We start from the raw sequence: 16010 nt of genomic DNA on the forward strand, positions 1-16010 counted from the left end.
TGCTATTTACATGAAATTATGATTATGATATATTCTATAATCACAAATTCAAAATGAAATTTTATGTATCTAATTTACGTTGGAAATTTGAATTTCTTTCTTTTCCTTTAGTACAAATAAAATGAATAATAAATGTTTACGAATCAAATAAAGTGAGTATTGAAATGACATTAAGATTTACAAAGGAATGAATGTTCTTACAAAGGAATGGATGTAATCGTCTACAGAATTCGACAAAAGATGACAATCTGTTTGAAGCATAAAATAATACCTGAAAATAAGATTTACAAAGTAATGAATGAAACATTCCACATTGTCTAGCATTTTAGGTAGTTTTTTTTTTTTGGAAGTAGAGGGTGGGTTTAGAAGACACGGGGTAGTTTATTTATAGCCTAATGGTAAATTTAAATTTCAAACTGATTGTGGTTAAATGCAGTAAGAAGTCATTCACTATCAGAAGTTAATAAACGGTTGATGAGAAGTTGTCATCAATTTAAAATTCAAAAAACATCAATCAGATAAGGATTAGGATCAATTCAAATTAAAAATTAAAAAGAATATAATTATGTATATTTTTAATATTATAGATAGATAGATATAAATATAAATTATTATTATTATTATTATATTCTATAAATAAGAAGGTTGTGAAATATTATATTTCCAAAAAAAAAAAGGAATCAAACATTACAACACCATATTTTTAGAATGATTTTAATGTTTTAATCATTTAATTGTAAAAAATGCTTTTAAATCATTTTAAAAATAAAATAGTATTTTATTATTTAATCCTATTACATATAATTATTTTTAATTATTTAAAAAGTCTGTTTTTGTGGTGCAGACACATTTATTATTATTATTATTATTATTATTATTATTATTATTATTATTATTATTATTATTATTATTATTGTTATTATTATTATTGTATTATTATTTAAAGAACGTTTATTATTATTTAAAAATTGGAAATAAAAATATGATAACTTCCCCAGAAAGATGGAAGCACACACCCTATGATTATTTTTTATTATCATTAAATTTTAACATTTTTTACTTTTTTCTCCGTTGTTTTTTTTTTTTTTGTATTTTAAATAGTTTTATTTATTTAATTTTTGTGGTGTTAACATGTGTCATTCTAATTATAATTATTGACATGTGTCTATATTTATATTTATTTATTTAATTATTGATTATTAATTATTTAAAATACTGAAAATTTGTGGTATTGATATGTGTCATTTTTTCTTCTCCTTTTATATATAGATATAGATAGATAGATATATAGATAGATATATAGATAGATAGATTATTATTATTATTATTGTTGTTGTTGTTGTTGTTGTTGTATTATTATTTAAAGAACGTTTATTATTATTTAAAAATTGGAAATAAAAATATGATAACTTCCCCAAAAAGATGGAAGCACACACCCTATGATTATTTTTTATTATCATTAAATTTTAACATTTTTTACTTTTTTCTCCGTTGGTTTTTTTTTTTTTTTTGTATTTTAAATAGTTTGTTTAAAATTTATTTATTTAATTTTTGTGGTGTTAACATGTGTCATTCTAATTATAATTATTGACATGTGTCTATATTTATTTATTGATTGATTGTTAATTTTTTAAAATTATTTAAAATACTGAAAATTTGTGGTGTTGACATGTGTCATTTTTTCTTCTCCTTTTATATATAGATAGATATATATGTTTAAATTATTATTTCAAAATGAATTAAATAAATTTTAATTAATCTAGTTTTATTAATATTCTAATCACTTGTATTTCGAGACAAATGTTTCATTTTGGATCCCTTTCTCTAAAAAATAAAAAATGAAATAAAATGTGTCATTTATTTGACTATCCTTCTCAAAGGTTACCCAAAATATTGTGAATTATTATTCTTGTGTTAAATCATTTTTTTTCTAAAAAAAATAATAGTCAAAATATATTTTAGTCAAGTCGCAGGTCAACCGCATGTTAGCGGACACTTCAAATGCTTAAACCCTTCTCAAAGTGTAAATTGAACCCCGACTCCTCTTTGATATTTTCAAATAATTTTCTCTGTTTAAATCTTTGAAAACTATAAGTTTTCTTAATTTCTTTTAAAAAATTAAGTGGCGACTCTTTTCTAAGTATTTTTCTTAAAACGTTTTGTACTTAGAACATTTCAAAAAGTGATTTTTCTAAAGATAGAAAAATTACGACATAACAATGCCTATAGATAAATAAATAAATAATAATATACAAATGACAGAGTGATTCTGAAGACCCATGTACTTGCCTTCGTTTGTCCGTTGAACTCTTCTATTAATCACTTTGCCAATTAAACCGTTAAATTCATGAGAACACAATATTTTAAAACTCTCTCACTATTAACTGAATTTATGTGATATTAATATTGCTTAGTTGGAAAAATATGTGATTGCATGTATTTGAAAGTGAGCAAATTGTGATTTAAAAGCGAGTAAAATATTGTGTTCTAATAAGTTTAAAGATTTAATTGAAAAATTGACGAGTAAAAGAGTTTAACTAACAAACATAACCAAGTATAGGTACAGACAGACCAACACCTATAGGCAGTGGCGTAGCCACATGGTGGTTAGGGCGTCGAAAAATAATACAGTATATATGAGTAAAATGATACACGAAATGATTAAATAATATATTTTGAACACTCTTAACATAACAAGTTGTTATTGCCCATTGATTTCACCTCCTTGGAATGAGGAAATGCTCGTGTGTTTGAATCTCACTAGTTCGACTCTTTAAAAAAGCTTTTGTTGTGCTATTTTTGAACATCCTTTGTGAAAATTTTGGCTCCGCCACTGCCCACAAGAGGGTGCACGTGCCTTCATTAACTTCGGAAACAGTGCACCTATAAGGAACATATGGTGTCTTTGTGCTATTGGCACTAGCTAGAGAACCACCCGTAAAATCAGGTTCGAATCTAGCTAGTATTAATGCAGCCGAAATCTTCAAATCATGAGTTCGTCTTTGAATAGAGTGTCCCAATCATTCCGACTATAATAATATGTCAATTGACATGAAACGCCAAATCTTTTAGTGAAGGAGAGTTGTGAGTATGACGACCCGTATCGCTCCGGGTGTGGGAGCAAACCTTCTCGGCCAACACTCGGCGGAGCGCAACCAAGACGCCACCGCCTATGTCGGAAACCTCGACCCTCAGGTATCTCTCCTTCCTTCTAATCCTCCTAGGGTTTCGCTTTCTCGACGCTTCTGTCCAGTTTCCAGTATCTGGAGTGGGACTAGTTATGAAATCCTACTAACAGAAAGAAATGGAACAGCTGATTCAATCACAACACAAATAGTCACTGTTACTGGCAGAATATGTAAAAAGTTTTATCTTTTCACCCTTAAATTGACAAAAGCTTCTCGAAAGATGAGAAGCAGAGTCAAATACGTCATCCATAATCCATTCACTTTTACTTGTCAGTTTTTTGCTTTGTGAGTGTCAATTTGACTAGATAAGCTGAAGCAGATTAATTCAATGTTTTAAATTTAAAAGTTTAGATGTTCGAAAACTATATGCAAAAGACTATAAGTTGCAGTACTTTTAATATTAATATGATCAGAAAGTACATCTTAAAATATTGGTTAAAATACGTACAATTTGATGCTCGATATATTTCCCACTAAAATGGTTCAATTCATTTTCAATTTGCCGAAATTGACTGGATTAGTTGCTTCTTCTTTTGACTTTATGCTAATAGATTAGGTGATTTCCTGTTCCAATTTGATAAACCTGGGTATGACTAGCTTCCTTCTATAAATCAAACGTTTGTGTAATAGTTAATGCCAAATTAATGATGTCAATGTACGAGAAAAGAGTGAGGGTAATTGGATAGAAATTGGTTAATTATATGGTGATTAGCTCCTCATAGATAACGTTCAACCACCTCTTTATTAGTTGACGAGCGTGCAAGCGGACCCAGACACCATGGTTATATTAGATAAAAGAGTTGCAATTTCAACCATTTTAACATTCGTTTTGAAGCCTTTTCAAAGTTCCAATTCATATGTCAATACTTACATGATTAATGTTCATTTAAGAATTTTCATGGAACCACAATTTTTTTATTGCCAAGCTAGAATAACTTGATACGTCATTACCTAGATATAGGCACTATAAAATGTTGACTCTCCAGATGATTGTATAGCAACACTACGTTTTTAGGTAAAGTCTATACCTAAAACGAAGTCCCCATCACAATCTGGTAATGGATATTTTCCTCTGCCTTATTCCTAGTTGTTCCCAGCAAAACTAGAGTTGTTCTCCAATCCAAGTCGTCTTAGAATTGTGGAATGAAAATGAAAGCAGACCAACTGCCTTCTTAATACCCAAAGGATATTCTTTCCCCAGTTATGGATCAGCTGGCGATTGACATCTTATATAGAACAAAATGTTCAATGTTATCTGGCATCTATAATATCAAAATTTCCCCCCTTTAATCTTACTATGGCTTTGCTGAGTGCTAGTGAATTCCTTGTTCTAGTATTGGTTTAACATGTATGTTTTTACTAATATGTCCATAGCATATATATAGCTATGTGTCTGCTCGTCTGTTTGGTGAGGGTTTATGCCTTGACTCCTGTGTCTCTATGTGGATGTGCCTCAATGTGTTTTTGAATATTTTGAATATTAGTCACTTTAAAAACTTTGCCTCATTGTCTATTATTACTACCTCTGCAGTTTCTCGCTGTTTTTCCCCTTTGCAGTTAACACTATATTTGATGCTGGTGTCCCCTTTCACTAGCTCCTTCCTGATTCTCCTTTTGTTTTTTTATATCTTGTTGCTTTCAGGGTTGAAGTGACTCAGAAAATTGAGATTCTTTTTTCTTGATTCAGGTTACTGATTTGTTTTTTTTTTATTGGTAGATTACTGAAGAGTTGTTATGGGAGTTGTTTGTTCAAGCAGGTCCAGTAGGTATGTCTAAATTTTTTACTGAACAGCTGGCACTTTAACATCCTCTTTGTTTTTAAAATTTTCATCAGCATCCTCTTAGCCTTTTTTAAACTTTTGGGAAATTTAGATTCTTTTAAATCTCACTTGTTGCCTATATAATTTGCAGTCAATGTTTATGTTCCCAAGGACAGAGTTACTAATGCTCATCAAGGATACGGTTTTGTAGAATTCCGAAGTGAAGAGGATGCTGACTATGTAAGTGTTGGTTGTTTTTCCATTTACACTATTTTTATTTGCTGACGTCTTGTTATCTGTTATATTTTATTTTTTTTGGACATGGATTTAGTGTTTGATATTCTTGCTGTCTCTCTCTCTCTAAAGCATTACCGATGCAGGCAATAAAGGTACTGAATATGATTAAACTTTATGGGAAACCAATAAGGGTGAATAAGGTAATGCTATGACATTGATGCATCTCCCTTGCTATAGTGATTTTTCTTACATATTTTACATTTTATTTAATCTAATAATTTATCCTTGTACAGGCATCACAAGATAAAAAGAGTGTTGATGTTGGTGCCAATTTGTTTGTTGGGAACCTTGATCCGGTATGCAATAGATATCTTTGATAGTATTTTACAAACTCTTTTCCTTTTTGAGAAAGATTTACAAACTCTCGTACTATTCTCATTCAAATGTGTTTGGATGTCGACATTGGATAGCAGCTTTTATTTAGGTGTATGACATCACCTGCATATATAACCTTGTTCATGATAGCACTTTTGGTAACTTACAAAATCCTTTTCGATCTTATATGCAGGATGTAGATGAGAAGCTTCTATACGACACTTTTAGCGCTTTTGGAGTTGTTGTTTCAAATCCAAAGGTTGAAATCATTTCCTTTCTATTTTCATATGATTCATGATTCTTCATTTTGCTGCTTTTTAAGATGTGTGTAAATTTCCTACTTAGTCAAGAAAAAAGGGGGTTTATTTTTTGTTTATTAATTCTCGCCTATTTTGTATCCATGCTTCAGATTATGTTATGAAATTATAGCAATCTGCTAGTGTGTATTGTATTTGTACATCCTCTAGCAAACATCTTTCCCTTTGAAGTAGATTCCTCCAGGTTCTCTATTGTCCTTCCCTTTCTTTTTCGGGGGTTAGGGGGGTGGGGGAGGGGGAGGGGCGAAAAAGTATGGTTCCTTGCAATGTTGTTAATGATTGTCCTCCTTACTTAGCATAGAGATATTGACCTAATGGCTAGTGCACTCTGATTTAGTTGAATATTGAGCCTTTTTTTGTTCATTTAATAATCAATATGGATCATTCAAATTATTCCCTCCAAAACACATAGTACTAGATGATTATCAAAAAACTGTATGTGGTTCACTTTTACACCACCTTGCCTTGCCATCTGTAGGTGGTCCACTGTTACACCACCTTGCCTTGCCATCCTATTTCTGCATCACTTCAGACAGCCCCTCATTACTTTGTTATCCATCATATTAGTAAGTGCTTCTGGTATTAATATGATGAACATGCATCAAATATTTGTCTCCTTCCCATAAAAACATTTTGAGATGTTGATCCATTACATCTAGTGCCTTGCCTCTGCAACCTTGTTATCTGGTCAAAAGCACCTTAACAAATTTCTTACTGTTGTTTCCCACTGGACTCATTAATATAAAGTCTTTGGTTTTTAATGTTCTTTGGGATGAGTACAATCAAAAATAGATTGGAACTTCTAAATACTTTACCACGTTTTAGCATTGGTGAAATAATGGCCTTTTTGAAGCCACCAAGATAGCCTTTCCTCCCGCACAGCTTTTAAGAACCTCCCAGACTTGCTAGTTAACTCCGTCTCTCGCTCATTTCCAATATTTCTTCTTGCTCCTCAAACTTCCCTGAATGCTTGGCGAAATCGGGAAAAACTTTATCCTTCTCCTGAATGGTTGGCAGCTCATCCATCAAACTTATCCTTTTTGTATGAGAATTCATTTAAACAAACATGCTAGACCAGCTTGAATGACAAACTATGCATATATATATATATATATAATTTTTTTTTGGTAAGTTACAATGCATACATACATTTTACTAGGACCACATAGTTTACTTACCATTTACAGGTGATCTTTGTTGTTATATCTTAATGTATTATCTTTTCTTCCAGATAATGAGAGATCCCGAGACAGGGAACTCCCGTGGTTTTGGTTTCATTAGTTATGATTCATTTGATGCCTCTGATGCAGCAATTGAGGTAGACTGTCCTTTTACCTCTTTGCTTACCAATCATAACTTGAACAGCTATATGATATGTTGCGATTTACAAGTCCAGAGAAGTTCAAATATAAGTATTAGCTATTGCTTTGACTTGGAGCCTGTGATGTGTGTGAAGATCTGTCTTCTTTTTAAGTCTGGATTATAAGTTAAGATACATTTCTAATCAGACTTGAGAGGATAAGCTATTTGCATGATATGGAGGTTATGCTGTGTTAGAAATGGAGTATTTTCCTGTCTGGTTTGTACTATTATTTAATCTGGTTTAATCATAATACAATCACAACATTGGTGCTTCCTTTCAATGTCTGAAAGACAAGTCAAATGGTTAACCACTTGACTTAAGTAGTCAAATGGTTAAGTAGTTGCCGCAATCAATTGTTCTATATGATTTGAGATTGTCTCCAAGTTAATGATAAAAGGGTTGAGTTTGGAAACCTTTTGCCCCAAATTATCCGTGTCTGACTTTGTATAGGAGATGGAAGCTTGTGTTTCTTTAAAAATTGTGTAATTGAACAATTAGATATAGTAAAAGTTGTACCCCTCGAGTATAGTTAGGTATGCATGTATATACGTTAATTGTTATTATGGATCAGTTGTGACTAGTGTGTAAATACTTTGAAACATATACATGTTTCGTTTGCCCCCCCCTTAGCCTCAAAGTTTGCATATCTGCTTTAAGGTTTTAGTATAATAGTAGTGTCCTCGGGACAAAATAACTTTAGTTTTACCTTGCATATATAATACTCCCTCCGTTTATGTGTCTTAGTTTGACTCGGCATGGAGTTTAAGAAAATGAAGAAGTCTTTTAAATCTTGTAGTCTTAAACTAATGATTTGTGTAATGTATCAAAATCTTAAATATGCCATGTAGGATGTCAGGTGTGAAATTTTACTAAATATAGAAATTGACGTTCTTTTTGAAATAAACTAAAAAAGAAAGTAACACAGACAAATTGAAATGGGGGAATACATTATTCTTGGATGAAGTGCTAAAATTCATTGATTCTCTACGTCTTTCCTTTTTCCTTTTCTTCAGCACCTCTCCTTTGCCTCAGAGTTTGCATCTCTGCGTTAAAGGTCCTAGGATTATAGCTTGACCTTGCATCTAAGGGACAACAACTAAAAGGAGAGTTTTCTCATCTAATATTGGGCAGTCTTGAGTTTAAATATCAGTTGAGGGATTAGGAAGGTCACGTTTCTGATGGTTGTGGTAGAAACAAAAATGAAGAAGTTGGAAAATTAGTGTACAGGATGCAATATGAGTAATGCCACAGAAGTCAGTACATAGGATCTGCAATCAATTCCTGACAGCATCTATGGAGAATCATTCTGATATGCATATTTTGGACAGTTTGCTTAGAATTCATAGATGTTTTGAAGACAGAATTATCAGTTTCTTTTGTGAATTTCAAATTTTTGCAGAATTTGTTTTTGTGGTGCAAGTATCTGGCTGTATATGAGTGTGAGCAACTGATGGACTTCCTAGATTCCCTACATTTTTAGGGATTCTGATACATATTGTGAAACCTTATGAGGCACCCTCTGGGTGCTGTGGCAGTCTGATAGCAATAAAATATCACTTACAAAAATAGTAGTGTGCAGGATGCATCTTCCAAGCGTTGAATATCTTATCTCAGACAAGTTTAAGTGGTCAATGTGATGATTTGAACTGTTTATTATTCTAGTGCCTAATTTGTAACTTGATCTAATTGGCACCACTAAACCAGCCTCTTGAAGTCCTGTTAAATATGAGGACCCTGTTATTGGTAAAGATACAACTTCTCCCATGTGGTGTACTTGAGTTTAAACTTTGCATCTTCATCTGACATTTACTAGTTTACATGTTCGGAGAACTCTGAATTTTTAATGTACTGTTGCTTTTGAGGTTTCAAATCCTTAGTCCATGCCAGATGCTTTCTAGCTGATGAATCTGGACCGACTTCCAACTTGGCATTTCTGCAGGCAATGAATGGTCAATATCTTTGCAACCGCCAAATTACAGTGTCCTATGCCTACAAGAAAGATACTAAGGGGGAACGTCATGGCACCCCTGCTGGTAAGAGTTTATGTTTATGATAAAGAAGTTGAGAATGCTAGGATGTGGATACTTGTCTTTGATCAAGATTGTTGAACTCTGTTATGCTTGTGCGATCACAATTTGGAAATGTCATTTGAATTCAAGTAGTGATTTGGAACCAAAAGCCTGTAGAAGACTCGGTATTTTGAAATCCTTCAAAGTGGGTAACAAGGGGAATGAGTGAGGTGTTTATCAAAATGCACGAGTTGCTATTATATGTCTTCTCGGTGTTTTGAATTTCAGGAGCTTTATTATCTTTTTTTTTTTAATTGTGTAATCATTACTTTTCTAATACAATTCTGATTTGTTGTGGATGCTATGCAGAGAGGGTTTTAGCTTCCAGTAACCCAGGTACCCAGAAAAACAGGCCTCACACCATGTTTGCAAGTGGACCCCCAACACTTCCCGGTGTTCCACAAGCCAATGGTGCGGTTGGTGCTCCCATTCCCCCACGGCCTTTTGCAAATGGTCCTATGCCTCCAGCTCCTGTTCCAGCAATCCGGCCACCACCTATGCAGCCTAATGTCTACCCACCAATGCAGATGCCTCCACCACAAGCTTGGCAGGGACAGCCTATGCAACCAGGTGCAGCTGGCATTCCGCAGCAGCAAATGCAATTCAGAGGAATGCCACCTCCGCCTCCCCCACAAATGGCTCCACCTCTAAATAGGCCCCCTCCACCACCAGCTGCAATGGGTGGTAATGTTTGGCGTCCGCCACCACCACCTCAGCACTTTAATGGTGGTCACCATGCTATGCCCCATATGTCGATGCAGCCACCCCCTCCACCACCTGCACCCGGTTGAAAATTTGGAACCCCAAATTCTGATGTATTCATTTCTGGGATAACATGTTTTTAAACTAGTGCATACTCTGTAAAAAAAGTGTAACGTTGAAATTTCAAAGTTTAAGCCGAGGATTGGTTTGATATACACTAACTTTTGCTTTTGACCTCTGTTATCGGAGACGATATGGACGTATGATTGTTGAATTTTGTGAAAATGCCATATACATGTTAAATTACACGATAGTGTAAATTTTTTTGTAATATATATATGTGTGTGTGTGTGTGTGTGTGTGCAAGTTGATGATTTAAAATTAGATACTAAAATTTAATTTCAGTTTAGTGAACCCTCCTTCTCTTTTTACTTGTTCAAGATACTAAAATTAGATTTTTCTTTTTATTTATCCATTTTAGTTAATGAGGAATTATCATTTCCTCTCAATATTAGCCTTATTACATATAACTACTTCCTTTAGTTCCTTTTACTTGTTCTTACTAAAATAGTTGAAACGAGTATATTTTTTTCATTTGCCCTTCGTGGTAAAATTAATAAACATTGAATAACTAGTGCAGAAATCAATGATTCAAGGGTTAAGGTTGACATTTGCAGCAAGTTGAGAAGTTGATGTACGAATATAATATTCCAACAAAGGGGTGCAAAATGACAACCGTTGACAACGGTAGCTCCACCACTACTTCCACCTTTCTAGAGAGGTCCTTCATGTGTGCAATTATCACCTTCGCCAGATTTGATTATGTTTAGAGTAGAGTATGGGGAATGGACCAGTGGACTCAAACAAGAGCTAGATTTTGAGGTTAAGTTAAATCTCTGTGACCAGTGTCATAACTTAAAATGGTATTAAAGTAAGGTTCCTCTCCATTTGGACTTCCGATCAATGCTCCAATTGGGCCTGGGTGTGAAGGGGTTATTAGAGTGAATTAAATTGGAGAATGAAATAGTTTGCCTATATGGACTAGATAATTTTCCCCTCATGAACTATCTTTTGAGATAGAGTTAATCTCAGGTGACATATCAGTCATGTCTTGACAGATAATTGCTAACTTTCTCTACTGCTTCTCTGTTAATTGCACTTTATTTGCCTACCCCTTAAAACTCATAGCAGCATCTAAGCTGAAATAGGAAAAAAAAATAAAATCTGCACAAATAGATAGATAATCAAACTTGGATGCAGAGTTCAAAGTTTCTTCTTCTGTTTTCAGATTATCTGTGACAAATGCAAATTGCAAGAAGCTTTTCCTGAGAATGATGATGGTACATGCAACTGCACGGCGCTTTCCATAAAAAATGTCTTGAGAAAATAGCAGGTTTGTCTGAATCCTCTATTTCTCCCTTTTCTTCCAATCCTTATGCATCAGAGCACAACTTTACAACTTCTGTTTAGCTATACGTCTGCAGGGTCATATTTTATTTATGACAACTTATTCCTAGAGAAATGATAATTTGCAGTCCCATCATATGATGAAGGCTGGTTTTGCATATTTTGCAAGTGTAAGAAGGAAATAGTAGAAGCAACAAATGCTATAGTAACTGAGAGGTTCAGTAATCTACTGTGACTTTCCATAAAATCACTTGTTCACCCCTCCAAGAATTATCTATTAATCAGGGTAAGGAGTCGTTATTCCCTGAACAAGATTGGCCATCTGACGATGACTATGATCCCGAAAAAGTTGCTAGTCACAGTAGTACTGATAGTTGAGAGTGAAGCAAGCAGTGGAAGCGTGTTAGGATCGATCACATGAGGATGAATTTCTAGCTTTAGCTGAAAAGCCAGAAGATGGGCAGCAGTGGACTTGCAACAAAATATAATGTACAAAATTGTAACCTTGTGTAGTAGACCAGTTTCAATTATGCTAATTGACACAAACTAAAAATGTGGCTAAATGAGTTCAAGCAGTATTCAAAATTTTATGTGACCTCTAAGTGCCTCATGAGCTTGTTGGATGCAAGTAGGTTATTGCCACAACTAATTGTAACTAGTACAAAGTACATTTTTCATCTGCTAAATGATACTAATTGATAATCTTGTCAATAGTCATAAGCCATATTGCTAATACTTGTTTGCTGTTGTACTAAACGTTGAACAAATGGATTGTAACGTACTTATTAATTACCTTCCAAACCTTGCTCCATTAGCAGGAAAAACACTTGCCTTTCTTGTGATCAACGGAATTCTTTGAAAAATAAACATTGGAGTCTTCCTTTTGGTTTTAAAACTGCACTTAAAATCCCAGAATTTCCTCAGCAAAGTGTGAAGGTAATTAAGAGAGAAGATAACTTCAACAAGTTAACGAGCTACTTAAAAACAGTTTGTGTACTACTCGAGATTGTGATAGGTTAGTAGTAACCACAATCATTCTTTATCAAAAGTCTTTTAGAGTTTTTCTTGGTGCGAATAGAAATCAATTAAGACCAAAGCAAATACCAAACACTGGGTGGAATTCCAAAAGAACTAGTCACTGGTTGAGAGCTCCCTACAAAGTAATCTCAGAACTGTTCCTGCTTGGCCTGTTAGTTGCTAAGCTCAAATAGCATTAGCCTTGGCCCCTATAATTAATACAGAATTGTTACCTCATGGCAACCAAAATGACTGTTCAACCTCAATTACACAACCTGCTAAGCCCCCATCATACACAAAACATAAGGACATCAGCAAAAAGCAGAAAGTTCTTCCCCATGTGTGTCAAAAGGAGATCTATGTAATCACGTGTTCTTACTATAAAGACTAGCTTGAATAGAATAACAACTACTATGACATATTCTTACTATAAAGACTAGCTTGTATAGAATAACAAATACTATGACATAGAAGAAGGCAGCAATGCTGAAATAGAAGATTATGCTTTGAAGGGCAAAGTAGCTTACTATTAAAAGCATTTAAGAATTCTTTTGAGATGTGTCACAATAGAAATGAAATAGAACACTCAAAAGCTAAGGCAAAATCTAATATCAGAACACTGGAAAGTAAGTTCAACAAAACCTTCAGGAAGTGTGGCCCTCCTCAGCGGCAGCTTCAAAAGTTTCACCAGCCACAAGTTCTGGTACATCATCATCATCTTCCTGTGCTGCAACAGCACCTGCAGCCGCATCTGCAGCACCAGGTACCTGCTTCTGGAACTGCTCAGCCAACTTCTTCAAATTCTCCAAATTATCAGGACCTGAAAATTGTAACTCTCAACAGTCAAAACATATACTTAATTGTTTAAGGTTTCTCACGACTCAAGTGTAGGCCTAAAAAATGGCACATACCCAGCTGGTGAATAATTTGAGGAAGAATATCCTGCAATTCTGCAAGAGGTAAGAAATATTGCTTAGAAATTCTTATGCGCGTCCCCAAGACATAGTCAAAAGGAGTTAAAACCATAAGGAAGCACAAATCCGCTAATAATCAAGGACTCATGTGTTATAGACCCAACAGAAAGAATGCTAGTCTCATAATCAAATTTGTTTTGTGACATAGTTATAACTAATAAATCATATGTTGAGGTTACATTCAAATGGTGCAAAGCATGAGGAAAGAATAGAGCACATACTCTTTGTCTGGGGGGTTCCACTGACAACCCATGTATTTGCAGCAATTGATGCTTGAACTGAACAGAATCCAAAACAAAAGGTTATTAGAATGGCAATAAAGCGACAGATGACTAAACTATGTGAAACACAGATTATATTAATACCTTTGGGGTTACTGAATTGGATAACAACATCCTCTTTGAAAATGTTGACTTCTTCAATAGCAGGAATGGCATTGACACCTATTCTTTTCAACGTGCTCTGTAGTCTTTTGTCATCGGTTGTAGTTGTCTTGTGTATGGCTTTCTTCTTTCTGCAGAAGAAGCACTAATTCAGCAAACATGAATGAAAAATATAAGATACCCCTTATCAATACACTTCTCATGTCCCCTTTCTCTCCCTTCCTCACTCAATTTGACCCTTGGACAAACACTTGTTAGTCATTACTAACTTAAGTAGGCATTTGGCCATTAGATTCCAAATATTTTTCATTTTATTTGTAATTTATGAAATTGGAGATGAAGATGGAGTTGGAAGATAGGTTTGGAGCACTTTTTCAAACGTGGAATCAAACTCCAAGTTAGAATTGGAAATTTTATGATCAAACACTCATTTTGTAATAAAGTGAGCAACTCTTAAGGAAAAAGGGAATAATTATCATGGAAAAACAGGCTCTCAAGTAATTGAAATCTTTAAGTTAGCAACAAACCCACATTCTTTCTCAATACATTAACACAAACTATTTCCATGTCGCAACAGTCACAGAGTCACAGAAACTACAGAAAACTAAACATACCTTCTCATGGTACCCTTTCCACCGGTTCTAACCGAACCGGCCATCTTTTGCAACTTTTCTACATTCATCTGTCCCAGAAAAACACCAAAAGTCAATATCTCTCAATAACAGGCAACAAGAAACTGGCATATTTATTGCATTTGTAACAACCTCCATGACCATAAAACTATACTAAACCACATCCAGAAAATTCACAAGCTAAAATAATAAATGCTTCTATATAAGAAGCTTAACACACAAGCATACATGAATGTTATAGCTAACAAGTACCAACTTGACAAAGACAAGACTAGGAAACAACACATCCATATTCTAGGGTAAACCAGTTTTCTAAAATATTAAATTGGTCATTTTATGCTAAAAGAAGATAACAAAATAAGTAAGTCTCCCTGCAAACTATAGAAAGACAAAACAGAACCACTTCAATGCTTAGAGGAGCTACCAAAATCAAGAAGTAAAGAAGTATCATTAAATAATTGGTCATTTATCCCCTTATGTAGTTATAAAGTATGAAAAAAATTCATTTAAAAATTTTACAAAATCATGTCCAAAATCCACATAAAAAATACAAGCTTCATCCTTCAAAAATCATAAGGCCACCATTCTGTGTCATCTAACTGAAAGAAAAATCCCCATTCTACCATACACACAGTTCTACTATAGAAAGAGTATACAGTCAAAGTTCCACCATAAAGCTAGCAACTTTTTTTTCATTTTTCAACAGATTAAGATCCAGGAAACATAAACCAAATCTAATTTAATAACATCAATTCATCCAAACCCCATCAACAATTTCAACACAAACATAACATTCAATACTATTACCCAAACAAAAAGTATACACTTAACACACAGAATTCATCATATACATGTACAAACAAAGAGAGAGTAAAAAACCAAGAAAATCATAAAATTGGACACCCATTAGAGAGATTAGGGGGTAGGGCGAGCCATAGAGAAGCTAACCTTGTGAGGAGAAGACTGAGCTAAAACCCTAGCCGCAGATGAGAGGGAAAAAATGGAAGACAGAAGGAGAGTTTGCTCGGGTGAAGATAAAACTATATATCGTACTATAATGTGAGAAGTTTTCAGTTTCCGGTTTTGCCCTCAACACTTTTTCAATAAATTAAATACGTATGTATCCCCTCCTTTTTATGCATTTTTTCTCTTTGGATAATCGAAAATCGAACTAAATCGACAGACTATATTGATATTTTAGTTTAGTGATTTCATTTGGTTTTAATTATAAAAAATTTAAAATGTTTGATTTTTCAAAGATATAAGTAAACTAAATCGATGGACATTATTGTATACATAGCTTCTATATAATACAATATCTATTAATGTGATAAATACATTCTAATACAATTTATAAATAACTATATAATTTAGTGAGGTTTTCAATACTTAACTAATTTGGATCAAATGAGAAACTTGTGGGTTACAATCCCTTCTCGACCTCTGAAAAATCCAAAATTATAGTCAACTGATAAATCTTGATGAGACGAATAAAATGTACTAAAAATCGTCTCAACTTCGAGAAATCTCAAATTCATGCACAATTACTCGAGTGAAATCTCAAAAGCAAAATGCTAGTCATTTTC

At 33.7% G+C, this 16010-nt stretch overlaps 2 protein-coding genes across 2 annotated transcripts; one reads left to right on the top strand and one right to left on the bottom strand.

Moving 5' to 3' along the window:
- The first annotated feature begins 3026 nt into the window (after positions 1-3026).
- On the top strand, positions 3027-10268 carry LOC125871725 (uncharacterized). The gene is made up of 9 exons (XM_049552380.1): positions 3027-3195; positions 4906-4954; positions 5100-5188; positions 5329-5385; positions 5479-5541; positions 5754-5819; positions 7109-7195; positions 9180-9273; positions 9619-10268. The coding sequence occupies exons 1-9, from the start codon at positions 3091-3093 to the stop codon at positions 10098-10100; spliced, it is 1092 nt and encodes a 363-aa protein (XP_049408337.1). The 5' UTR covers positions 3027-3090; the 3' UTR covers positions 10101-10268.
- A 2654-nt stretch (positions 10269-12922) lies between these two features.
- On the bottom strand, positions 12923-15498 carry LOC125871229 (nascent polypeptide-associated complex subunit beta-like). The gene is made up of 6 exons (XM_049551827.1): positions 15373-15498; positions 14407-14474; positions 13775-13923; positions 13631-13687; positions 13347-13385; positions 12923-13255 (listed from the first exon to the last, which is right to left on the bottom strand). The coding sequence occupies exons 2-6, from the start codon at positions 14472-14474 to the stop codon at positions 13080-13082; spliced, it is 489 nt and encodes a 162-aa protein (XP_049407784.1). The 5' UTR covers positions 15373-15498; the 3' UTR covers positions 12923-13079.
- Between the last annotated feature and the right edge of the window lie 512 nt (positions 15499-16010).

This window comes from Solanum stenotomum, chromosome 7, assembly GCF_019186545.1.
Source record: "Solanum stenotomum isolate F172 chromosome 7, ASM1918654v1, whole genome shotgun sequence".
Lineage (NCBI taxonomy): Eukaryota > Viridiplantae > Streptophyta > Magnoliopsida > Solanales > Solanaceae > Solanum > Solanum stenotomum.

Excerpts from the sequence above, each read along its gene's own strand:
- LOC125871725 (XM_049552380.1), top strand. The coding sequence starts at position 3,091 with ATGACGACCCGTATCGCTCCGGGTGTGGGAGCAAACCTTCTCGGCCAA. Across the intron at positions 5,189-5,328 it reads GTGAAGAGGATGCTGACTAT|GCAATAAAGGTACTGAATAT; the intron begins GTAAGTGTTGGT and ends TTACCGATGCAG. Across the intron at positions 7,196-9,179 it reads CCTCTGATGCAGCAATTGAG|GCAATGAATGGTCAATATCT; the intron begins GTAGACTGTCCT and ends GCATTTCTGCAG.
- LOC125871229 (XM_049551827.1), bottom strand. The coding sequence starts at position 14,474 with ATGAATGTAGAAAAGTTGCAAAAGATGGCCGGTTCGGTTAGAACCGGT. Across the intron at positions 13,924-14,406 it reads GGAAAGGGTACCATGAGAAG|AAAGAAGAAAGCCATACACA; the intron begins GTATGTTTAGTT and ends CTTCTTCTGCAG. Across the intron at positions 13,386-13,630 it reads TGGAACCCCCCAGACAAAGA|AATTGCAGGATATTCTTCCT; the intron begins GTATGTGCTCTA and ends TACCTCTTGCAG.